This window comes from Geotrypetes seraphini, chromosome 1 (assembly GCF_902459505.1).
Source record: "Geotrypetes seraphini chromosome 1, aGeoSer1.1, whole genome shotgun sequence".
Taxonomy (NCBI): Eukaryota; Metazoa; Chordata; class Amphibia; order Gymnophiona; family Dermophiidae; genus Geotrypetes; species Geotrypetes seraphini.
Window position 1 is genome coordinate 119,473,826 of NC_047084.1, and position 27,360 is coordinate 119,501,185.

At 43.8% G+C, this 27,360-nt stretch overlaps 1 protein-coding gene across 5 annotated transcripts in view; it reads left to right on the forward strand.

The window, feature by feature from the left end:
- The window catches only part of LOC117356937 (long-chain-fatty-acid--CoA ligase ACSBG2-like), an 85,165-nt gene that overhangs the window by 29,382 nt on the left and 28,423 nt on the right, over positions 1-27,360 (forward strand). For 4 of the 5 annotated variants that reach the window (XM_033936935.1, XM_033936917.1, XM_033936927.1 and 1 more), the window contains exons 5-7: positions 6,653-6,741; positions 10,719-10,839; positions 15,806-15,886. In XM_033936935.1, coding sequence (XP_033792826.1) covers positions 6,653-6,741; positions 10,719-10,839; positions 15,806-15,886 — 291 coding nt within the window. The remainder of the gene's footprint in view (positions 1-6,652; positions 6,742-10,718; positions 10,840-15,805; positions 15,887-27,360) is intronic. The other variant, XM_033936946.1, reaches the window with a different exon arrangement.

Here is a 27,360-nt window from a genome sequence, read left to right on the forward strand (position 1 = left end):
AGTTGGGATGGAAAGGAACTCCAATGGAGGGGGAGGAAGTATTACATTTTTGAGAATAGCCAAGTTTTCAGATGTTTACGGAAAAGTTGGAGGGAGCTTGAGTTTCGGAGAGGGGAGGAGAGGTTATTCCAGAGCTCAGTGATTCTAAAGGGGAGGGATGTCCCTAGTTTTCCTGCATGGGATATACCTTTTATAGAAAGGAAGGATAGTTTTAATATTTGGGAGTTTCTGGTGGAATTAGGAATTGAGGAATTCCAAGATAATGGAATAACGGGAGGAAGGATGCCGTGAAGGATCTTAAAAGTTAGGCAGGCACATTTAAAGTGAACTCTGGAGATTACCGGGAGCCAGTGAAGCTTGGACAGGAGTGGTGAGACATGGTCGAATTTACTTTTTGTGAAAATAAGCTTAGCCGCAGCATTCTGAATCTGCTGAAGGCTATGGAGGCTTTTCTTAGTTAGGCTTAGGTAGATAGAGTTGCAATAGTCCAATCTGGAGAGGATGATGGATTGTACAAGGACGGCAAAGTGTTTTTGATGAAAGCAGGATCTCACTTTCTTCAGCATATGAAGGCTAAAAAAGCATTTTTTTTTTATCAGGGAGTTAAGATGGTCATTGAAGGATAATGAAGAGTCCCTTTAAAAAATGTAAATCCCTACTGAAAACTCAGAATAAAGCAACGATATATCAGACCATGCCAAGTAATCTACAATGAAGCAACAATTTCCCAGAACATTCCAGATAATCTGAGAATAAAGCAACAATATGCCAGTTCCACTAGTCAATAGGGAATGTTGACCTCTGCTCAAATCATAAAATCATTCAACCTTTGGTTCGAAGACCTGAACTGCTCTGCTTTTCTTTGGATGGTGCAACGATATGCCAGAGCATTCCAGGTCACCTCACACTGAAGCAGCAAAATACCAGGAAATCCCCAAATGAAGCAACAATATACCAGGGCAATGGAGGCGGTTTGCTTCGTAATTTGAATGTTGTGGACAGCACAGGAGCTGATCCCCCAGAGTAAGAATGGCAAAGCACAAATCAAGTCTGAAAAGGGAAAAGTTAGAAGAGCCTCATTCTGTGAAAAATTCTCATAGTTTTGAGGAACTGCATTGTTTCTCCATAGACAGCAAGGCGAGGAACAATAGAGGTGGAGATTGGGCAGCCAATAGATATAGAAATATATAGATTAGACATTTTAGAACCAAAGGGTTTAAATAATCAAATTGTACAGGGTGCATTTTTTTTTTTTTTTACTGTTTCAATTTCTCAACATTTTCCATTTATTTATACAGTAGAATCTCGGTTATGGTGGTTGATGGATATGGGATAACAGTTTTTCTGGTTAATTGAGAGAGTGTTAGAAACCTTGTCTAACACAATCTCAATCCCCACCCCCTGCTCCTGAGAAAATTAAAGAGCCTTGGCATAGGATGCAATGTGCAGTTGTAGATTAGGAACTGGTTATCAGACAGAAAACAGAGTTTAGGGTTAAATGGTCAGTTTTCTCAATGGAGGAGAATAAATAGTAGAGAGCCATAGGAATTTGTTCTGGGACTGGTGCAATTTAAATTATTTATGAACGATCTGGAAATTCAAACTATGAATGAGGTGATTAAATGTGCAGATGACACTAAACTGTTCAAAGTTGTTAAAATGCATGCAGATTGGGAAAAATTGCAGGTGGACTTTAGGACATTGGAAGACTAGGCATCCAAGTGGACAAATGCAAAGTGATGCTCTTTGGGAAGAATAACCCAAATCATAATTACCAGATGCTAGGGTCCATCTTGGGGGTGAAAAGGATCTGGGTGTCATTGTAGACAATGCGATGAAAGCAACGGCCAAAAAAGCAAACAAGATGTTAGGAATTATTTGAAAAGGGATGGTTAACAAGAGTAAGAATATTGTAATGCTTCTGTATTGCTACATGGTGTGACCTCACTTGGAGTATCGCAACCAAGATGACAAAGGGGATGGAACTCCTCTCGTATGAGGAAAGACTAAAATGGTTAGGGCTCTTCAGCTTGGAAAAGAAACGGCTGAGGGGAGATTTGATTAAAGCGTACAAAATCCTGAGTGGAGTAGAACGGGTACAAGTGGATCGATTTTTTTTTTTTTCACTCTTTCAAAAATTACAAAGACTAGGGGACACTCAAAGTTACCTTTAAAACCAATAGGAGGAAATATTTTTTCACTCGGAGAATAGTTAAGCTCTGGAACATATTGCTAGAGGTTGTGGTAAGAGCTGGTTTTAAGAAAGGTTTGAACAAGTTCTTGGAGGAAAAGTCCATAGTCTGTTATTGAGACAGACATGGGGGAAGCCACTGCTTGCCCAGGATCAGTAGCATGGAATGTTGCTACTATTTGGGGGTTTTCCAGGTACTTGTGACCTGGATTGGCCACTGTGAAGATAGGATACCATTGGACTGACCCAGTAAGGCTATTCTTATGTTCCAATGTTTCTCTGTTCCTAAGGATGCTGGACCTAGGTCTGACTCTGCCTGGCTTCTCTTACATTCTTATGTAAAGAAGATTTATTATTATGATGATTTTTACAGATACTTCCCATCTTCTGGGTGGTACATATTGTGACCGGGCGTGGCCGATTGGACATGTCCAGGGGTCAATACCCTAAGCCACACAGACCTCGGCCGAGCAAAAGCGAGGTATGGGTAGCTGGGAAGGACTGCAATAAAGTTCACAAAGAGTGCAAAAAACCTGTGTGCCACAACAGAAATCTTTATTTCACACCAGACTGGTGCGTTTAACTCAAGTTAGTAGCAGTTTATAAATGAGTTTCAAAAATACAAGCAAACACAATCCATTTTTTTCCTTTATTTGGCTTGTTGCCATCCACAGTGTCCTGAGGCCAGCAGTGCTTTAAGTAACATAGAACATAGAAATAGACGGCAGATAAGGGCCACGGCCCATCCAGTCTGCCCACCTCAAAGACCCTCCCCTACCTTTCTTTGTGAATAGATCCCACGTGTCTCCCATTTGGCCTTAAAATCAGGCACGCTGCTGGCCTCAATAACCTGAAGTGGGAGACTATTCCAGCGATCAACCACCCTTTCAGTGAAAAAGAATTTCCTGGTGTCCCCATGCAGTTTTCCGCCCCTAATTTTCCACGGATGCCCCCTTGTTGCCGCTGGACCCTTGAAGCAGAAGATATCTTCTTCCATCTCGATGCGGCCTGTGAGATGTTTGAATGTCTCTATCATGTCACCCCTCTCTCTGCGCTCCTCAAGTGAGTATAGCTGTAATTTATCCAGCCTTTCTTCGTACGGGAGATCCTTGAGTCCCGAGACCATCCGGGTGGCCATTCTCTGGACCGATTCCAGTCTCAGCACATCCTTACGATAATGCAGCCTCCAGAATTGCACACAGTATTCCAGGTGGGGCCTCACCATTGACCTATACAATGGCATAATGACTTCCGGCTTACGGCTGACGAAACCCCTGCGTATGCAACCTATGATTTGTCTTGCCTTGGATGAAGCTTGCTCCACTTGATTGGCGTCTTTCATATCCTCACTGACGATCACCCCTAAGTCTCGTTCAGCTACCGTTTTTGTTAGGATCTCTCCATTAAGGGTGTATAACCAATTTTCATGCACTGCCCCAAACAGCATCACAGCAAAACAAACTCGGTCCTGCTTGGATTTAGGCTATGCAGTTTTTCTGCAAATTCCATGCAACAAGTGAACAAAATTTTCAAAAAACCTCTTTCAGCCAATAGCTTTAAATAATACAGCCTGGCTAGTCCGGAATCCTTCACCAACAATTTCCTTTTGATAAACTCCAAACTTTTCCTACTGTGCCTCAGCCCTACTCCATTAATTCAGGGTCAGTAGCGTATGAAAAATCCTCACTCATTTCTTCCATACTCTGAGCTTCATTCATTTCTACATCTTCATTTATGAATGAGTCCTCAACAAAATCCTCCCAATCTTGAGGTCCTACCTGCCCTTCTGGTGCATTTCTGTTTCCTGGCAGGGAAGGTCTGGTTCCCTTCTCTCACCCTGTTAGGTTCCTCTTGTGTGGTTCAATGTGTGTCTGCCACCCTTTTCTCTTTCAGTGCTAACTGCCTGTGCTGGAGTGCAGGTGTGTCCTTAGTTCTGACTAATTCTGTGCTCAGGTGCTTGTTGAGCTGGCTCATAAGAACATAAGAATTGATGCTGCTGGGTCAGACCAGTGGTCCATCGTGCCCAGCAGAATGCTTACGCGGCGGCCACCAGGTCAAAGACCAGTGCTCTAAATGAGTCCAGCCTCACCTGCGTACGTTCCAGTTTAGCTGGAACTTGTCCAACTTTGTCTTGAATCCCTGGAGGATGTTTTCCCCTATGACAGACTTCGGAAGAGCATTCCAGTTTTCTACCACTCTCTGGGTGAAGAACTTCCTTAAGTTTGTACGGAATCTATCTCCTTTTAACTTTAGAGAGTGCCCTCTCATTCTCCCTTCCTTGGAGAGGGTGAACAACCTGTCTTTATCTACTAAGTCTATCCCCTTCAGTATCTTGAATGTTTCGATCATGTCCCCTCTCAATCTCCTCTGTTCGAGGGGGGAAAAGGCCCTGTTTCTCTAATCTCTCGCTGTATGGCAACTCCTCCAGCCCCTTAACCATTTTAGTCACTCTTCTCTGGACCCTTTCGAGTAGTACCGTGTCCTTCTTCATGTACGGCGACCAGTGCTGGACGCAGTACTCCAGTGTGAGGGCACACCATGGCCCGGTACAGCGGCATGATATCCTTCTCCGATCTGTGCGTGATCCCCTTCTTTATCATTCCTAGCATTCTGTTTGCCCTTTTTGCCACCAACGCACATTGCGTGGACGGCTTCATCGACTTGTCGATCAGAACTCCCAAGTCCCTTTCCTGGGAGGTCTCTCCAAGTACCGCCCTGGACATCCTATATTCGTGCATGAGATTTTTATCGACATGCATCACTTTACACTTATCGACATTGAACCTCATCTGCCATATTGATGCCCATTCATCGAGACTGATTTATGTCACGTTGCAGATCTTCGCAATACCCCTGTGTCTTCACTACTCTGAATAACTTCGTATCATCCACAAATTTAACCACCTCACTCGTCGTACCAATGTCCAGATCATTTATAAAGATGTTGAAGAGCATGGGTCCAAGCACCGAGCTTCCAGTCCGAGTATTGCCCATTTACCACCACTCTCTGTTTCTTGCTAGGCCCTGGAGCTGTTCCAGTCCTGGCTTTAGAAATTCTCTGCCCTTGGCCTGATGGGATTTGTAGTCCTGTTACCTTGCTTTTCACTTGCTGCTTAGAAAAAGGTAAACAGGCATGAGGAGTCTATCTCTTTCTGTGCACTGCTATGCAAAGGCATTTTCTTTCTTGGCAGAGCCCTAGGAGGAATTTTAGGTTTTATCTACTGTTTTCTCCTGGGACAATTCCCTACTTTGCTCATCAGTTCTGGGGCACTTCAAGGATTCCTTTGCCTTCACAGGGGACAATATTTAGACTTTGTCCTTTTCAGTGTAACATTTGCTGAAAAAGGGAAGGAAAGGTGATAGACTTACACACAGGCAATGCTTTTACCTCTCCCCCTTAGATATAGGTAGGAAATAGACTCACCTCTCCGGTTTAAAAGTAAATTTAAATTGGTTTAGGAAAGTCACAATAGAGGAAATAAAGGATAAGCTGAGTGAAATAATAGCTCTGTAATGTCAATTAGATCCCATCAGTTTGTGCGCTCCAGGTTATGTGGGGATTATTTGGAACATCTATTTCTGAGATCCTCAGTACCATGACATAGGAGCATCCTTTGGCTGTTATTCACTAAAGTCAACGATCACTGCTAACCGACCCGATTCACAAAATGACTCACCGTGTTTTTCCCCTTGATCGGCCATTTTCCAATCCGGCCATGCAAATTAGTAAAACCCCATGCAAAATAGCCAAGTGATCGATTCACTTACATTCCTTGGCTTTTTGGCATCGGGTTTTACCGATCCTAAAACCTGACTGCTGTAGAACTATCGGTAAAAAATCACCCACCACTGCCACAGTCTCTCCCCAATGAACCCTGATAATTGCATGCCCCTCTCCCCCCTCTCCCCTCCCCCCTCCTCCAACAACTGCGGTGACCCATCTGAACCTTCTCCCTACTCTCTTCCCCCCCAAAAAAATGGCAGGAGGGATGCCAACTCCCTCCTGCTCACAAATACCTCCCCCTCCCCCCTGAAGAAAGGGCAGGAGGGATGCCCACTCCCTCCTTCCACCAGAGGGCCCCCCCCCTATCCACCCCACCCCCGTAACGCCTACCTTAACGTTGGGAGCATGATGCACCTCCGTGAAAATCATTTGAATGCAAACTTAATAGTGAATCAATCGCTGTTGGAAAATCGGCCAGAGAATTGACCAACAGCGATTGAGTCACTATTGTTAGTGAATCTAGCCCTTTGTCCCTGGGTTGTTAAAAATAAGGTGACACCTTTTATATTGGATTTACAATAGATTTCTTGATCTCTTTTCAGGAGCTGACACTCTCTCAGGTCGCATATTATTATACAACAAAATATCATCTTATATTATGTACCATGTTTGTTATCTCTAATTTCTGGTTGAAAGAAGGTTCTGCAATGCTTCTGTCTCTCTCTGATCTCCCCTAGCTTGGCCTGGAGCGTTTCCATGGTGTTGCAATCCTTGGCTTTAACTGCCCAGAGTGGTTCTTTGCGGATATTGGCGCCATTATGGCAGGGTAAGACTGTTTTCTCTGTCTCCCTTTCCTCCCTCTCCCTCAATGTTTCTGTCAGGTTGGGTGGGTATAAGATTTGGGGCCTGTGAAAAGGATTTCAACACATGGGAGAGATAGTCAAAGCAAGCTGCAGGCTAGACATGGAGGAGTATTTTCAATAGGAAGTCTAAATCCGACTTTGGATGTTTTGAGAAAAACATCCAAAAATCGGGTGCAGAAAATGTCCATTTTTGAACTCACAAGACGTGAATGATAGTCAAGCAGTTTAACTCTTTGGGCTTGTAGCCTAAATATATCCAAGCCTGGGCTCCGTGTTCCTTGAACAGGTCTTTTTTAATATCAATTTAGAACAAGCATGAACACCTACAGTTTGTCGATCTTACAGCAATGCTTCCTCATAGAGTCCATACACTCAACCGGCACATCCTATACATAGGGAAAGCCAGGAATGTTCTGCATAGTCCCTAAGCAAAGGTAATACGAATTCTAGCTTCTACTAACAGACTCAAGTTAGGAGGCCAGCAAACAGATTAGGGAGACAAACTCTCTCTACAGCATGTGGTGGCTAAGATGGAGTCAGCTTTCTTCCAGAGCTAAAGAAGGCAGGATCCAACACAAGCTGCAGCCAATACCTCGGGAAGCAGCTAAGCATTCTGGGAGCTTGAGTCCACAGAACACACACTGTTTATACATCATAGAACAAACAATCTATCTACTTGTTTTGTACAAGAAACTGCACACATGAAATGGGGGCAGCACCGAAACTCACCTCCCCCTCTCTCCATTCTTTATTTCTGTGGATAACAATATCCTCCTCCCCTTCTCGTCAGCTCCCAACCTTGGGGTGATCTCTCCTTCTCTGCTCAGATCCAACAAACCACCAAATCCTGTCGCTTCCTCCTCTATAATATTACCAAAATCCATCCTCTTCTCTGAACACACTACCAAAACTCTTGTCCACGCTCTCATCACCTCGTGCTTAGACTACTGCAACGTACTTCTCTCAGGCCTCCCGTGCACCCGTCTCTCACCTCTTCAATCCTTTAAAAATTCTGCTGCACGACTCGTATTCCGTGAGAGCTGCTATTTTCACATTATCCCTCTCCTCAAGTCACTTCATTGACTCTCCGTCCATTTCTGAATACAGTTTAAACTCCTCTTGCTGACTTACAAGTGATTTCACTCTGAAACCCCCAATTTCTCTCTTCACTTATCTCCCCCTATGCTCCTCCCCGTGATCTCCGTTCATTGGGCAAGCCCCTCTTATCTGTACCCTTCTCTTCTACTGCCAACTCCAAACTCTATCCCTTCTTTCTTGCGGAGCTGTATACCTGGAACAGGCTGTCTGAATCAATGTGTCATGCTCCGTCCCTGGCAGTGTTCAAATCCAAGCGACAGAACCACGTTTTTGAAACTGGTTTCAACTCTTAACTCCCCCTCGCTGCTGTCAGATACGTAGACCCACGATAATCTCCCCAACCCTGAAAGGTCCTGTCTAAATTAGATTGTAAGCTCTTCTGAGCGGGGACTGTCTATTATATGTTACAATGCACAGCGTTGTATATGCCTTTCAGTGCTATAGAAATAATAAATAGTAGTAGTAATAGTTGTATTGTTTTTTGGTTTGTGTTTTTTTAATGGCCCAGTAGATGTTTTGTCCTGCTAGATGAGTAATTCTTTTCCCGTTATTGGAAAAAAATCCAAAATAAGCCATTTGCATGTAGGAGGGGCCACATAGACATGGCAGCAGAGCAGTGGGGCATCCTAGGGGGCACTGCTGTGAACTTCACTTGACTATTGCAATGCTTTATTTCAGGGCATAACTCAAAAAGAAATAAAAAGATTACACAGCAATAAAAATGATCACTAATTCAAAAAAATACGATCACGTTACACCACTTCACACATAGAATAAGCTTTAAAATCCAACCAACTCGTGCTCCGATTTTTCTGCGTCGTCTCTTGATACCCTACTCTCCATCTAGGGCACTTCGATCAACGCAACAACATCTGTTGACTGTCCCTTCATTAAAAAGAATAGGGACCAGGAGATCGACTGTTTTCTCAGCCCCAGCTTTGGAACATTCGTACTGAATTCTCTGTAGAAAAACTCAAGCGTTCCTTAAAAAGTTTCTTGTTTTAAGGACGCATTTGAAAAATAGACAACTCAGTTTTAATGCCAAAAAATGCAAAGTCATGCAGCCAAAATCCATGCAAGACTTACACCCTTAATGGCGAGATCCTGACAAGAACTGAAGCAGAATGAGACTTAGGGGTGATCGTCAGTGAAGACATGAAGACTGCAATCAAGTTGAGCAAGCTTCCTCCAAGGCAAGGCAAATCATAGGTTGCATACGCAGGAGTTTCGTCAGCCGTAAACCTGAAGTCATTATGCCGTTGTATAGATCCATGGTGAGACCCCACCTGGAGTACTGTGTGCAATTCTGGAGGCCGCATTACCGTAAGGATGTGCTGAGACTGGAATCGGTCCAGAGAATGGCCACCCAGATGGTCTCGGGACTCAAGGATCTCCCATACAAGGAGTGGTTAGGGAAGTTGCAGCTCTTCTCACTCGAGGAACGTAGAGAGAGGGGAGATATGATCGAGACATTCAAGTATCTCAAGGGCCGCATCGAGGTGGAAGAAGATATCTTCCTTTTCAAGGGTCCCGCAGCAACAAGGGAGCATCCGTGGAAAATCAGGGGCGGGAAACTGCGCGGTGACACTAGGAAGTTCTTCACTGAAGGGTGGTTGATCGCTGGAATAGTCTTCCACTTCAGGTCATTGAGGCCAGCAGCGTGCCTGATTTTAAGGCCAAATGGGATAGACATGTGGGATCTATCCGCAAATATAGATAGGGAGGGTCATTGGGATGGGCAGACTGGATGGGCCGTGGCCCTTATCTGCCGTCTATTTCTATGTATGTTTCTATGTTTCTAACACGATTTATAAACTTTATTTTTTATTTTTTTTGTTACCCATCATATGTGTTTTCCCTTAAATGTTTCCTTTCTCTCTTTAAATATTGTAGTTCACCCCCCTCACCCTCTGTGCCAGTCATGTATAGAATTTGTATGGAATTGTATTCAAGAATTTTGTGTTACCCCCATTTTTTTAAAATGTTATACGCATTTGATACTGCGTACATAACAAATTTAATAATAAACTTGAAAGGGCGCCATAACCTAATACATTATATGATGACCCCTCCAAAACTCCCCCAAAACCTACTGTACCCACCTGTCTACCACCCTAATAGCCCTTATGGCTGCAGGTATCACCTATATGGTATTTTGCTGGGCTCATACTTTCCACCAGAAGTATACTAGTAAGGGTGGCACATGGACCTGGGTCCCCTTCGCTGCAGTTCCCTGCACTGTCCACCAGGCTACTCCAGAGACCTGCTTGCAGCTCTACTAGGACTGGCCATAGAGACAGATATGGACTGTTTCATGCACATATTTGAGGGGTGGGAGGGGTCAGTGACCGCTGAAGGAGTGGGGGGGGGGCATTTTTTCATCCCTCCAGTGGTTATCTGGTCAGTTTGAGTACCTTTTCAGCCCTTATTCATTTTAAAAACAGGTCTAGCCCAAAACTTCCAAAATGTGACCTAGAGCACAAGGGCTGCAATAAATATGAAACAGGGGAGCTAGGATCAAGCCCTATGATTAGGGTTAGATAGCTCCAGAGAAAGGAGGGATGATAGAGACCTCCAGGTTTTACTTTCACTGAAAGCAATGTCTTAATCCATCCTCCTTGGGCTACAGCAGACTGATGTTGGTTGTGATTCCAATCCTTCCCAAACCACCTTATTATGTCCTTATAGCTAAAAACAAGGAAAACCAAGATCACACAGTACTTTACAAACCTAACAGTAGAAAACACTGCACCTTCCCCCTATCTTCTCTTCTCTGGACCTCAGTTCTCAGTATTATATATTTTTTTTCTTGCTCACTTTCTCTCTCTGTGCCTGCTTCCAGTGGCATTCCAGCTGGAATTTACGTCACGAGCTCCCCAGAGGCATGCCAGTACGTGGCTGAGAACTGTAAAGCAAATATCCTCGTAGTGGAGAATCACCAGCAGCTCACCAAAATCCTACAGGTACTTCACTCTCTTCTCATTCCATCCACCTCACTTCCATCTCTCATCTAGATCAATCTTATTCTTGTCCTGATAATGGATCCATGTTCCCATGGTGTCAGGGAAAAATAAAATATTCCATAGCCTCTAGGTCTGTCGCTCTCATCGGCTAACTCCCTCTGGAGCAGGGGTTCTCAACCCAATTCTTGGAACACACCAAGCTAATCTGGTTTTCAACATATCCACAATGAATATGCATGAGATAAATTTGCATGCATTGCCTCCAATGTATGGAAATTTCTCTCATCCATATTCATGTTATAATGGATAGCGTAGCTGGTTTTAAAAAAAGATTTGGACAAATTCCTGGAGTAAAAGTCCATAGTCTGTTGTTAAGACATGAGGGAAGACTCTGCTTGCCCTGGATTGGTAGGATGAAATGTTGCTACTCCTTGGGTTTTTGGCCAGGTACTAGTGACTTGGATTGGCCACCGTGAGAATGGGCTACTGGGCTTGATGGATCATTGGTCTGACCCAATAAGGCTATTCTTATGTTCATTGTAGGTAGCTGGGTGTTTTTTGAGGACTCGGTTGAGAACCCTGCTCTGGAGTGAGATCAGGGGTATACGATTTAGGGGAGGCGGCACCTTCATCCCTTTTAATACAGTACATATGTTGATGTATACCAACTAGGCACAAATCCTAATCTGCCTAGTCTCTGTGCCAGCACCGACCCAATTATTTCCACATTCTGGTCCCCAACACCAGCACTCAGACTCAAGTGGAGCTGGAAGAGTCTAAGGCAGACAGAGATCAGGCTGAGCTTAGGTCACAGAGGGGTGTTGAAAGAGGGTAAGAGACAGGCTCCAGAGGAGATAGTCCATAATTCCTTGGATTCTATTACATCAAGCCCAAGTCGTGTTTGCATTTGAACTGAGTAATGAGCAGTTAGCTAACAACCAATTAGGGCAGTTAATTAGGATTTGTATATTATCACAAACACTCCTCAGAGCGGAGTTCCACTGTGACAAACCATATGCTCTGGTGTGTCCCCTATGACCAGGGGTATCTTCAGGACTTTTGATGGGCCCTAGGAAACTGCCTAGGCCTGGGAGAAAACAAGGTATGTACTGGCTTCAAGTTACCACAACTCAGACCAAGTTCTTCAAGAAAGAATTGCGTATTTATTTTGACCCAAGGATTGCATTGAACACTGATGGTAAAAATGGGGATCCTTGGGGGACCCTGCTGGGAGGATGCCACCTCTTGATATGCAAACTAGAGTTTTAGGTATGCAATTGGATAATTTGCCAACAATGGAAAATCAGGTCAACTCAGTTAGTAAGAAATCATTTGGGCTGCACAAAAATATTTTGATAAATCCGTTTTTGCAATTTTGGGTCAATCACTCATCCTATCCCAGATGGACTATTGTAATATAGTCTAAAAGGGTTATTGAGTAGATTACAAATAGTTAGGGTGATCTTTGCTATTTCTAAATATAATTGAATTCCTCCGTATATTATCAAATTACTTTGGATGCCAATGAATGCATGGATCTATGTCTCGCACGAATTAAACACTTCACCTATAGGAAGACATAATGATCATGCTCCCTATAATGACTGCATTAGTCAAAACCTCCACCGTCAAAAAATGTGTCCGCATCATAAAAAACTGGACCTCAACCAAATTCCTTTGGCTAGGACCCTCGACTGACCCATACTACACTCTAAGGATCACAGTAGACAACACAGACTTTCCATTATAACTACAATCTCAAATCTTAGGAGTAGAAATTGATAACCACCTATCCCTGAAAAGTCGCATACAATAAATGATGAGAAAGCTAAGTCTGGCTCAGCAGCGGCAATTCTTATGAAATAGGATTGGCAATTGCACTAAATTCTGAAAGCATCTATCTCAACTACACTACAAGTAAGACTATGGAAATCGAAATACCTACAGCCCTACTATATGAAACTACATTGGCTGCCGATAACCATAAGAATCAAATTTAAATTAGGCATCACTGCCTTTAAGATCTTGAGAGAGAATGCCCTCCACTCCCTAACAGAATTGGCCAACCTACTCCAAGGTGCCTCCAACAGATATTCTACCAGAAACCTTTTCCACTTACAATTCCCAGCATTCAACAATATAAAGTCTACCAGGCAAATTACCTTATCCATCCAACAGTGGCATACCTAGGATATGTGACACCCAGGGCCGATCATTTTTTAACACACCTTCCCCCAGTATAAAAATATTGTTAGTAATTTTAATTAATTAATTAATTTTAAAAGCCCGTCCTCCCCAGAGACCCAGAACGGGTTAGTAATTCTCTGATTTGTACAGTCTCTTGCTTATGTAAACCGCATCAATCTGGAAGGTTATGCGGTCTATAAATGTAATGTATAACATGAGATAGGGTTACAACCTCTCCAACCCATGCCCATGCTGTGGTGTAAACAGAAAAAAGACTTTTCCTCTCTGTTAGGTCCTAGCTCACACTCTCTAACACCAACTCTGGCAGTATACAAATTTCAGATCTGACATATTTTAACCACAAAATAGAAAATAAAATTATTTTTCTACCTTTTGTTGTCTGGTCAATTTATTATTCAAAGTATGTTGGTCCCAAGCTCTGGTTTCTGTTTGTCTTCTGTTAACTTGATCACCAGGGTCTCCTGCCCATTTGATGTTTTCTTCTTTCTCCGTGCTCACCATCTATCTTCCATCTCCATATCCAACATTTCTGTTTCTTTCCCACTGTCTACCATTTTTCTCTCTTTTCCTGCCTTGGGCCCTGGGTCAAACCTCTCTATTCCCCTCCATGCAGTATCTCTCCCTTCCTACCCTCCATTATCATGTGTAACATTTCTTTTTCTCTCCCCATGCACCATCTCTCCCTGCCCTCCACCCTATGTCCAACATTTCTCCTTCTCTTTTCTCCGTGCATGTCTCCCTCCCCTCCACCTCCGGCCTATGTCTAACAATTCTTCCTCTCTCTTCAGCAGCTTTCCATCCCTCTCTCCAATTCCCCTGTGTAGCACCTCTGGACCCGACCGACACCCCCACCATGAGATATGACATTCTTTCGTGTCTCCAATGGCAGCAGCAGTGGTGGCGGTGGCTGACCATTAGAAGCAGTTCCAAATGGGCTGTTTGTGGCCTGCTCCGCTAGGGCTTCTCTCTGCTGCAGCCAGGCCACAAGAAGCCTGTTCAGAGTTCTGCCTCCTACGGCCGGCCACCGCCACAGTTGCTGCTGCTTTAGAAGGCAGGCCTGGAGGTATGCAAGTTCTCTCTTTGTCGGCATCCATAATTCGCTGCTCTACCGATGTTGGGCTTTCCTCTCTGCCAGTCCTGCCTACTTCCTGCTTCTGCAGAGGCAGGACCAAGCAAAGAGGAAAGCCCAATACCAGCAGAGCAGCAAAGTTCCTGGACCATGACACCGATCCTGGGAGCACCCCTTCATAGTCTGCACCTAGGGCGGTCTGCTCTCTCTCCCCCCCCCCCCCCCCCCCCCAAAACACCTTGGTATGCCACTGCCACCCAATATCATTTAGCAAAATGCTGGAAACCAACAACCATTTATATTACTATCTTGTGATCACTACCTCGGATTCAGAAAACATTTAAAAGCATTTCTGTACCATGACAAGAAGCCAACCTTGAAGTAACTGAAGTAGTAATTGTAAAAGCCCATTTCTAAACTGTCTAATGCAACTCCTGGGACAAAACGAAGAGTGAACAATGACCTACTTGTAACTAGATAGTTGAAACTATGACCTAAATGAACTGATCTACCTGTATTAGGAACTCTATTGAATGTTCACATCAATCTGTCCATTGTAACGTCCTGTGATGTAATGTAATCCAACCTTGAACTGACAAGGTAAAGGCGGAATAGAAAACCTGATTAACATAACATAACGAACGTATAATTTCTGTGACCCATATATGACAAAAGATCAAAGCTAGCCAAATCCTGTGAACCCAATCAAAGAAATTTAGTTTTATCTATATTTATCAGACTCACAGACTCTCAAAGTACCTCTCCTCTAATCACCACCACTGCAAGCAGTCAAAAAAAATGAGCAGCTTCTGCATTTATTTGAGTTTTATAGCAGGTGTAAATCTTTGATATTTTCCTTTCACTCTCTGCACGTCAACATGGTAACTGGAATCCCTGCTACACTGCAAGGAAGCAAAAACAGTCAAGCTAACAGTGGAGATGTCCAATCAAGACGAGTGAGCTTTGTCTATTTCACAAATCTCTTTTGTTCACTTCAAGAGCTCAATGACTCGACATGTACATGTTTCGGCCACATTGTCCTGCATCAGGAGTCTTAAATATCATGAAGACAATGTGACTGAGGTAGCCAAACGTGCTGGACCACTTTGAATTCCTAATGTTGTGCTTTAAAAAGAAGCAGCCCAGGATCCAAAATGCTTCTGTTGACTTTCATACCACTAAAGCATTTTGGATCCTGAGCCGCTTCTTTTTAAAGTCATTGAGCTATTGAAGTGAATAAAAGAGATTTGTGAAATATACAAAGCTCACCTGTCTTAATTGGACATCTCCACTGTATGCTTGGCTAGGATGCCCATGTCACCCCCCCCCCCCACCCGAACACCTCTGCCACGCCTTCTGACTACATGGGGATGTTTCCACATCGTTGGCGCATCCATGTGTATTTTGTGGCTGTTTGAAAATGTCAGTTTACACACGAATGGGGTTTCCACATGGAAAGCACCGCAACACCCACATGTAAAACATGAATTGTGCTTCTAAATTCAGGGCCTTGGGAACTGGTTGTTGTTTAATGGAATCACTATTTTTACGAAGCAGGTAAGAATTTTTCTCAGGTTATAAGTCACCTTACCTATCAAGTCACCGAGTGTAGCTCAAAACACTGGCACTAAGGGGCATAAACGAGCATGAGAGAGGATTCCAATGCTACCTCTTGTGTTTCCTACTCAGGTTCAATCCAAGCTGCCCCATCTCAAGGCCATTATCCAATATCATGGAGAGTTAAAAGAGAAGAGACCCAACCTCTACATGGTAAATGGAAGCCCTAATTAGATCTGTGTGTCCAGGTGTGTGCATGTGAATTTTCTGATTGAAGTTTTGATACTGTTTGTTTGCTAAGTGAGAGGATAAAGACTTTTCTAGTGAACTGCATTTCTTTTTAATGTCAAAGAAGAGGATCAAAAGTAATCAAGGGGATGGGACGACTTCCCTATGAGTAAGGGCTGGGGTGACTGGGGCTTCTTCAGCTCGAGGGAGATACAGTATGATAGGTGCCATTGACTCCTGCTCAAGTCCTAGCGAATTGATGAATTACAGATCTAAAAAGATTTTGTGCTCGTCCAGAAAAGTCCTCCAGCATCATCTCCATGATTGCAGGTCACCTTCTTCGCCTGGTTCCTGCAATCTTCCCAAACATTATGTCCTTCTCCAATGATCTTTGACCAAATTAAGACAGTCGTAACTTTATCATTTGGGCTTCAAGTGACATAGCTGGTTTGATATTTTCCAGAACGGATTTATTAGTTCTGGCGGTCCATGGCACACACAAAATCCTTCTCCAGCACCAAAGCTCTTCGTTTGGCTAGTTTCCTTTGGGTAAATTAACTAATGTAATAAAGGTACAATCGTATTCTGTAAAGAACAATCTCAACTCAATGTACGTTGTAAATAGTTAAAGCAGGGGTTCATTCACTCAAAACATCACAAAAACAGGACAGTTGACAAAATCATAAATAAACGGAGAAAAATAAACCTCAATTGTGGGTCGCCAGGACTACACAAGTACCTAAGCTCACCACCTCATCACGGGTTTATAAAAAAACTCCGTACAGTTATAAATTACTTTCATACTTCAGCATCACTTTAGAAGAATAGTTTTCAGAAAATTCTCAAAGGATTTGAAAAAAAACGTCCTGTAATTTTCTATAAATAAGTGAGACAGCCCCAAACTAACTAAATGTATGGCAATCAGCTCCAGCTGTAGATAAATTCTAAACAACGTCTAGTAGCGTGGCTAAACACTTATGCATCTTAGCGTATATAAGAGAGTCAAACACTCATCTGAAGAAACATCTTCGTCCCGATAGATAAGATCTTCTATTTCGCCTGCAAGCAGGCTACTTCAGGGGATTCGTTAACAAAGTAGTCTCCACGCTATCAGCTGTATGACGGGCGGCCAGGCTCTCTCAAAATGGCCCTCAGACCGAGATACGCGCCCGACTCGTTTAAAAACTGAATCGAGTCGGGCGTCATGACATCATCGCAAAAACGCGAAGGGTCATAGGTCAATCCTCACTGCTTCACATATAATACTCAATCCAAACAAATGAACCTCGCATTCATAAGAAAGGTTGCCACTCATATTCAGAATTTAAACCTAGTGGTTCTATGGTATGGAGGCGGTTTATCCATTGTTGTTCCTTTTGCCATAAAAGCTTTCTCATGTCTCCTCGTCTCATTGAAGGGATCACTTTCTCCACCACCCAACATCTAAGGCTTTCAAACTTGTGTTTTAACTTTAAACAGTGAGCCACTATTGGAGCTGTCATTTTACATGTATTTAAGCAACTTTTATGCTCAGTTATTCTTATGGTTAAATTGCGTGATGTTTGGCCCACATAGAATAATTCGCATGGGCATTGTATTATGTAGATCACGTTAGCTGTTTGACAGGTGGAGGTATGTTTGAGAATGTAATTTTTCCCATCAGTAGGATTTATGAAATTCGAGATAGTGGACATGATTTTACAATTCATACAGTGTCCACATGGGCTATGTCCAAGAGTAGATTCTAATCTCTCTTCTGTAAATTTTTCTTTAGATGTATGGCACAGCCAATCGTTTAAATTTCTGTTTCTGGACTGAGGAAAAATAAATCTTTTATTTGAAAAACATGGAAGTGTTTTAAGCAGTGGAAGATGTTTTTTGTATTTCTTGATAATCTGTGGAGATGCGCATGTCTGTTTGATAATGCAGGGAATTATTTCAGATTGTTCATCATTCTCAGGAGATTTGTTATAATCCAGTAGTGTCTCTCTGGGATTAAATAGCGCTCTTTTCTTTGCTTTCTTAATTATAGATGTTGGATAATTTCTAGATTTTAATCTTTGCTCCAGTACCTTTGCTTCTTGGAGAAAGTTTTCTTTACTATTGCAAATTCTCCTATATCTTAAAAACTGAGCAAAGGGAATACTGGTTTTCAGATGTACAGGATGCATACTGTCAAATCTCAACAGTGTATTTCTGTCCGTTGGTTTTCGAAATACCGATGTTGTTAAACGGATTCCATCCAATTGTATCCATACATCCAAAAAGCTTATTTTATTTTTACTACCGTATTTTCGCGGATATAACGCGCGCGTTATACGCGATTTTACCTACCGCGCATACCCCTCGCGCGTTATATGCCTGAGCGCGGTATAGAAAAGTTTTTAAACATAGTTCCCACCCCGCCCGACGCCCGATTCACCCCCCCAGCAGGACCGCTCGCACCCCCACCCCGAACGACCGCTCGCACGCGCTCCCACCCGCACCCGCATCCACGATCGGAGCAAGAGGGAGCCCAAGCCCTCTTGCCCGGCCGACTCCCCGACGTCCGATACATCCCCCCCCCCGGCAGGACCACTCGCACCCTCACCCCGAAGGACCGCCGACTCCCCAACAATATCGGGCCAGGAGGGAGCCCAAACCCTCCTGGCCACGGCGACCCCCTAACCCCACCCCGCACTACATTACGGGCAGGAGGGATCCCAGGCCCTCCTGCCCTCGACGCAAACCCCCTCCCCCCAACGACCGCCCCCCCCCAAGAACCTCCGCCCGTCCCCCAGCCGACCCGCGACCCCCCTGGCCGACCCCCACGACACCCCCACCCCCCTTCCCCGTACCTTTGGAAGTTGGCCGGACAGACGGGAGCCAAACCCGCCTGTCCGGCAGGCAGCCAACGAAGGAATGAGGCCGGATTGGCCCATCCGTCCTAAAGCTCCGCCTACTGGTGGGGCCTAAGGCGCGTGGGCCAATCAGAATAGGCCCTGGAGCCTTAGGTCCCACCTGGGGGCGCGGCCTGAGGCACATGGGCCAAACCCGACCATGTGTCTCAGGCCGCGCCCCCAGGTGGGACCTAAGGCTCCAGGGCCTATTCTGATTGGCCCACGCGCCTTAGGCCCCACCAGTAGGCGGAGCTTTAGGACGGATGGGCCAATCCGGCCTCATTCCTTCGTTGGCTGCCTGCCGGACAGGCGGGTTTGGCTCCCGTCTGTCCGGCCAACTTCCAAAGGTACGGGGAAGGGGGGTCGTGGGGGTCGGCCAGGGGGGTCGCGGGTCGGCTGGGGCGGCGGTCGGAGGTTCTTGGGGGGGGGGCGGTCGTTGGAGGGAGGGGGGTTTGCGTCGAGGGCAGGAGAGCCTGGGATCCCTCCTGCCCGTAATGTAGTGCGGGGTGGGGTTAGGGGGTCGCCGTGGCCAGGAGGGTTTGGGCTCCCTTCTGGCCCAACTACACAAAGTACGGGGAAGGCGGGTGGGGGTGTCGTGGGGGTCGGCCAGGGGGGTCGCGGGTCGGCTGGGGGACGGGCGGAGGTTCTTGGGGGTGGGGCGGTCGTTGGGGGGAGGGGGTTTGCGTCGAGGGCAGGAGGGCCTGGGATCCCTCCTGCCCGTAATGTAGTGCGGGGTGGGGTTAGGGGGTCGCCGTGGCCAGGAGGGTTTGGGCTCCCTCCTGGCCCGATATTGTTGGGGAGTCGGCGGTCCTTCGGGGTGAGGGTGCGAGTGGTCCTGCCGGGGGGGGGATGTATCGGACGTCGGGGGGGGGCATCAGGCTTTCAGGATGGGGACAGACCTTCAAGGGGGGACAGGACTTCAAGGGGGGACAGTGCACGGAAAGTCAGGGGGGGTGAACGGAGAGTCAGGACAGCGCACGGAAAGTCAGGGCAGTGCACGGAAGTCAGGGGGGGTGAACGGAGAGTCGGGACAGCGCACGGAAAGTCAGGGCGGGCGAAAGGAGCGTCGGGCATCATGCGCGTTATATGCCTGAGCGCGGTATAGAAAAGTTTTGGTACATATCATCGTGATTTCTGCGCGCTATACCCCTGTGCGCGTTTTACACAGGTGCGCGTTATATCCGCGAAAATACGGTAGATGACATAGTAAATTTAATGGATTCATGGCACTGATTCAGCTCTGAAGCAAATTCTTGGAGTTGGACTTGAGTTCCTAGCCATATTACAAACACGTCATCTATAAAACGCCACCATTTAAACACACATTGAAATCCTGCCAATTTATAGATGAAAGTCTCTTCAAACCATGCCATATATAAATTGGCTATGGTTGGGGCAAACGATGCACCCATAGCTATGCCAGAAAGTTGTTTAAAGAGTTCTCCATTAAAAATAAAATAGTTGTTTTTCAAAGCTATGGCACTTAGTTCTTTCAAAAATAGTACAAAACCACTCTCAGGGTTATATTGCCTATTCCATAGATTAACCAGAACTTGAAGGGCTTCATCTTGGGGTATGCTGGTATATAACGAGCATACATCAAAAGTAACTAAAGTACAATTTTGTAAAGCATCAGGTTCAATGTCATTTAGCATTTTAAGAAACTGTGTAGTATCTTGAATATATGACTTAATATCTTTCAGGTGATCCTTCAGCTTTATATCAATATATTTGCTTGTCTTCTCCAACAAGGAATCGCGAGCCGAAACTATTGGGCGTCCAGGGGGATGTTGAGTGTCTTTGTGAATTTTGGGAAGTAGATAGAATATGGGAATTTTAAAATGTTGAGGTGTCAAAAACATATATTCTTTTTTTGTTATGAAGCCTTGTTTTAAAGCTTCAGAACTCTTTTGAGCAATTTTTTCAAATATTTCCAATGAAGGATCACTAGTCATTTTCATATATGTGTCTCTTTTAGAGAGTTGATTATTGGCTTCTGCTAAATATAACTCCAAACCCCATATTACAATCGCACCTCCTTTATCAGCGCGTCTAATGATTATTGTGGGATCTTTTTGTAGATGCATAAGTGTTTAGCCACGCTACTAGACGTTGTTCAGAATTTATCTACAGCTGGAGCTGATTGCCATACATTTAGTTAGTTTGGGGCTGTCTCACTTATTTATAGAAAATTACAGGACGTTTTTTTTCAAATCCTTTGAGAATTTTCTGAAAACTATTCTTCTAAAGTGATGCTGAAGTATGAAAGTAATTTATAACTGTACGGAGTTTTTTTATAAACCCGTGATGAGGTGGTGAGCTTAGGTACTTGTGTAGTCCTGGCGACCCACAATTGAGGTTTTTTTCTCCGTTTATTTATGATTTTGTCAACTGTCCTGTTTTTGTGATGTTTTGAGTGAATGAACCCCTGCTTTAACTAGTTTCCTTTGGGGGCATAATCAAAACTTTGAAACATCCTAAAATCCACCTAAGTTGGCATTTTGATTCCTAATAGCAGGGATGTCCAAGTGCAGATAAAACCAACTTTCTGGACGTTCAGCAGCACTTCTAAACCGCTGTGCATCCAGAGCTCAGAGAGGCATGTTGGGAGGTGTGTTATGGGCGGGCTTAGACCTGGACGTCCTGAGGGAATAACTGAAGCTTTCCTAGGCAGAATTTAGATGCAGGAAGTTAAACCTGTTGTAGTTGCGTTTAAATTCCCTAAAGATACCCAAACTGACAAGACCATTGGACGGTTCAAGGCAAGACCCTCCTTTACTCCCCCAGTGGTCATGACCTCCACCCATCATCAAATTGGACATCCACCTGACATCTCCCGCCATCTCCTGATAGCCCCTGTACCTTCAGATGACAAATCAGCAAGAGGGAAGCCCACTCCCTCCTGCCTATAGGGCCATATGCTCTGAATAACGGACCTTCCTCCTCCCAATGCATACTGGGATGCAGTAGGAGGGGACTAAGGACCTGATTGGCAGTACTTCCTTATGTCCAAGGAGTAAAAGATCACATAGGAAAACTACTAAGAAAAAATAACATCAAACAGCCTACACTGCACTACATTACGTCACATCTACATTCACACTTGTGAAAAACCAATTACCTCTGCTCCAAATCCCTGGGGTGTACAAAATCCCATGTAGCTGTGGACAGTCCGACATTAGTGAAACTAGACGCACTGCAGAGGAAAGGCTGAAAGAGCACAAGCTATGCAACGCTGAAAAATCCATGGCAGGGAAACTGGTCATATGATTAGATTTGAGAACACAAAAGTTCTGGAGAAAGAAGACTGCTGGCGGCCAAGAAGAATCAAAGAGGCAATAGATATCGCCAAGACATCCCAATAACTTCAATGGAGATAAAGGGCTTTCCATAAACAAAGCAGGGCAACCACTCATCCAAAAGAAATTCAACACTAAAAGGGCTGGGGCTGAGGACAAATGCCTTCTTCCTCCATCTAAAAGTTTCCAACCCCCTTTTTTATCTGTCACAATTCAAAAAATGTGACTTCCCCAACAGAATTTAAAATTGGGTCCAATGGACATTCCCACCAAAATTCTAATTTCCTGCCACATTTCAAATTTGAGACCAATGAACTTTCCCGCCAAAATTCAAATTCATGACCAACGGACTTCCCTGTCCTCAATCAGGTCAGTGAACCCACTAAATATAAAGACAAACTGCAGGCCTCACAACACACCCTGAAGAAAGACACAGCATGATGAATGAAACATTGGTTCTACCTTCCCAGATGCAGCGAAACCTGGAAAACAGCAACAATGATTACCTGTTTATTTTCGGATACATTTTAAAATTCTTTCTTTGACTTTCAAAACATTACATTCGGGTATTCCTGATTATCTGGCAACTTTATTTATTCCTTATTCTCCATCAAGGTCTCTCCGATCTTTGATAGATACTAGATTGGTTATTCTGCATTCTTCAAAAACGAAATGGGAGAGGATCCAAAATTCAGCATTTTGTGCTATTGCGCCAGCACTGTGAAATTCTTTACCCGCAAATTTACGTTTAGAATCTTCATATTCTCGGTTTCGTGTACTTTTGAAAATTTACCTTTTCGAACGAGCTTTTGCTTAATTGAAAAAATTAGTGGAGAGCACATTTTTGAAGTGTTGGTCTTTGAGTGCTTTTTATGTTTCTTTTTGTATGAATGAAGTATGCTATCCTTAAAAAGCCTCTAAGTTTAACTCTATCTTGCGTAATAAACATCTAGGAACCACGGGCGGGAACAGGGTCATATTGATCTCATTAAGGGTGGTTTAGTGTTCCCCACATACTGGTCCCAGCTAGAGTGAAGCAGGGCAGTTATATACTACTCAATTAGAAAGTAAAGGTAAACCGCTGAGATTTTTGGCAGTATAAAATTTTTTTAAATAAACTGGGACCTGAGATATAACCAGTGCTATAGTGAGCCTAAGGAAGCACTGGTGAAATATGAAGGCAGAAGTACTGCCTGGGATTGTCAATTTGGCAGGAAACGGTGAAGTCCTGATTAGAAAAGGCTGCCAATTAGTTGGAACTGTTGGGCAGTTTTTTCTGTTTCTATTTTGCTGACAAGGAAAAAACTGAACTCTCTTTGGAATAGTAATTAGTGCCTTGAACTGCTTAGTATTATTAGCAATGAAATGGTGAAGAGAGCCTTGTTTGATGTCACTGTACTTTTGGGGTGCAAGGGACTGTGTGGAGAAATAAACCTTTTTGTGTTTGAAAACTGTTTTCTTGGGAATTGCTGCCATTTCCCTATTGCCCCGCTGTGGAGCTGGACTGTGTTCATGTGGTGAGGGGACAGTCCATGTTCTGCTAGTGGGCACGTACCCCATCACAGCATATATAAACATTGATTGACGGTCATCCTTGAGGATTCCTATAAAATTGTTTTTTAAATAAATATTCATTTATTTATCGCTGGTTGATGGTATGGTTCCAGCCTCGCTTTTTCCATTTCTTAAGATTGCTTAACACCCTTCTTTTTGTGGCCCTCAAAAACATACTACCCTGTTGGAAGGACTTATCCCAGACGAATTATACTACATGGTGGAACACGGTATGCCTCACAGTGAAATATGAAAGTGTTATAGCAGAAAAGCACAGATCCATGTGCTCCTGTGCTAAGATTTGGAGCCCGGTCCACACCTTTTGCAATCTCGAATGATGGCATTCAGTTATTGAGTTAAGAACTGTGCTCCACAACAGAAACTCTCACACGTTATGGCTCAGGTTCTGCTCTGGTTTCGGTCTACAGTCACGTTGTCTCTTTGTACCTTGAACACTTTAGTAACTATGGCTGTGTGTTGTGTCGACATTCCTCTTCTATATCAGCTTGTTGTATCACATGGATATTATTGTATGCATTTCATTTATATGTTCAACATGTCTGTACCTTGCCTCGTTAACATTTCTCTTTCTGTACTTATTGTACATTGTATATTAAAATCAATAAAACATTTGAACTAAAAAAAAAAAGATGTAGTCCATCATTACAATATAGTCTCTTGCCCTCCATGTATTTCCCTATCCTCCTATGTACCTCAAGCCTTTGTGATGACACCAGGCTTTGAGCCACCTATTGAAGTCTTCTGTGTCTTTAACTCTTTCCTCTCCCTTTCCATAAGTGGGCAATACTTCTGAAAAAGCTACAGTCATCACAAAAGGTTTTAGGCCCTCTCTCAGCTCCTGAAAGGCTTTCTGTGCTGAAGGTGGGGAGTTGTTGGCCAGGTCATTTGTTCCCAGATGGGTAACATCAGTGTTAGAATCCTTAGTTTCTTCATTAATTATAGTCCGTATTTGCCTGGTGGCCAAGGATCCTGGAAAACATTTTACTAAGAGCATAAGACTAGTCTTACTGGGTCAACCAATGGTCCATTAAGCCCAATAGCCCCTTCTCATGGTGGCCAATCCAGGTCATTAGTACCTGGCAAAAAACCAGAGTGGCAACATTCCATACAGAATCTCAAATAGCAAGATTCCGGAATCCCAAAGAGTAGCAACATTCCATGCTACCAATCCAAGCAAGCAGTGGCTTCCCCCATGTCTATAGACTTTTCATCCAGGAAATTTTGGTCTTCTTGCCCTGTGTTCCAAGGTTAATGCCTCTGATGATGGAATCCCTCCAGTGTGTCTACCCTATTGCAGAGTTGGGTATCATCTGCAAAAAGACAAACTTTGCCAGACAGTCCTTCCACAATTTAAAAAAAAAAAAAGGTGGCCCAAGGACAGAACCTTCAGCACTCCATTAACAACATCCTTGGATATCCTTCCACTTAATCAGCTTTTAATCCGGTTTGTCAATTTGGAGCCCTCAGTTTATATATCAACCACCTATTTGGCACCCTGTCAAAGGCTTTGCTAAATTCTAAGTACACCATATCTAGGGCCCCTCCCAAGTATTTGGTCACCCAGTCAAAGAAATCAATCAGATTTAGCTGACGAGACCTGCCTCTCGTAAAACCATGCTGCATCGGGTCCTACAGATTGTTCGATTCTAGAAATCTCACTATGCTCTGCTTAAGAAGTGTTTCCACTAGTTCACTCACTACTGAGGTTAGTCTAATGGGCCTGTAATTCCCAACCTCCTCCATACTGTTCTTGGGTCTGTGCTGGGACCACTGCTTTTTAACATATTATCAATGATCCAGAGATGGGAATAATTAATGGGAATTATATTTTGCTGAGGCCACAGAGTTGTTCAAAGTTCTTAAATCGCAAGAAGACTTTGTGAGACTGGGATTCTGGGCATCAAAATGGCAGATGATGTTTAATGTGAGCAAGTGCAAAGTGATGCATGTGGGAAAGAGGAACCTGAACTATAGCTATTTAATGCTGGGTTCTGTGTTAGGAGTCACTGCCCAGGAAAAGGATATATTGAAACCCTCAGCTGAATGTGTGGCGGCAGCCATAGCCAGCGGAACGCTTTTTTGTTGGGGGGGGGGCAAAAGCTCCGCCCCAGACCCACCCAAACTCCGCCCCTGACTCCACCCCATAATAATACTAATTGTAATGCAATTTCTTCTATCCATTTTTCATATACACACAATATTATCTTATTAATACATAATGGTAACCATAAAATTAAAAAAGCACAAAGCACACTATATGCCGAGAAAATGTTAATTATTTATATTCGGGGTTGTTTCAAAGAGGTCATGGCAGATGACTTTAAAATATGCAATGTCACCTCAGTCACAACAATAGAAAAATAGACAAATATAGTGCAAAATATAGACGGCAGATAAAAAAAAACAAAACTGATACATTTTGATCACTAAATTGAAAATAAAATCATTTTTCCTACTTTTGTTGTCTGGTGATTTAATAAGTTTCTGGTTGGATTTCCTTCTGAATGTGCATCCAACATTTCTTTCAAAATCCAGCCCCATCCCCTTTGGGTTCAGGTCTCCCTCTCTCTCCCTCCTCTGTTATGATCTTCCATCTCTCTGTTCTTCCTTAGGGTCTCTGCCCCTCTGTCTTTTCTGACTGCACCTCCCATAGTCCAGCATCTGCCTCCTATTTTCCCCTTTGGTCCAGGCCTCTCTCTCTCTCTCTCTCTGTCTTTCTTCTGCTTACAACCCCCCTCCTCCCCTTCTTCTGTTATTAACATAGTAACATAGTAGATGACGGCAAATAAAGACCCGAATGGTCCATCCAGTCTGCCCAACCTGATTCAATTTAAATTTTTTTTTTTTTTCTTCTTAGCTATTTCTGGGCAAGAATCCAAAGCTTTACCCGGTACTGTGCTTGGGTTCCAACTGCCGAAATCTCTGTTAAGACTTACTCCAGCCCATCTACACCCTCCCAGCCATTGAAGCCCTCCCCTGCCCATCCTCCACCAAACGGCCATACACAGACACAGACCGTGCAAGTCTGCCCAATACTGGCCTAGTTCAATCTATATATATAAAATCGGAGGTATGTATGTGTGTATGTGCCGCGATCACGCAAAAACGGCTTGACCGATTTGAACGAAACTTGGTATGCAGATCCCTCACTACCTGGGGTGATATGTTCTGGGGGTCTTTTCACCCAAGAATTTATATGTTCTTGCTCCTGGAGGTGAAACTAAAAATGTTGTTTATAATCAAGTTTTGTGTTAGTTGTATTGTATTCATTTTGTCAAATATTTCACATTATAATTTGAATATTGTACTTTTTATAAAGCTGTAAAAAAATAATTTCATTCACCACTATAAAGTATCTTTATTTGAATCCATTTACAGTGTTATTGCTATAATTAAATACCCGTGCAACGCCGGGGCATCAGCTAGTATTTAATATTATTTTCTGATTCTAAATCTTCTGTGTTCATCCCATGCTTCTTTGAACTCAGCTATTATCTTCCATCTCTCTGTTCTTCCTCAGGGTCTCTCCCCCTCTGTCTGCACCTCCCATAGTCAAGCATCTGCCTCCTGTCTTTCCTCTTTGGTCCAGGCCTTTCTCTCTCTCTGTCTTTCTTCTGCTTACAACACCCCCCCCCCCAGTCTTTCTCTGCCTTTCTCTCTCTCTCTCTCTCCTTCCTTCCTCCCTCCCTCCTTCCTATGTCCCCCT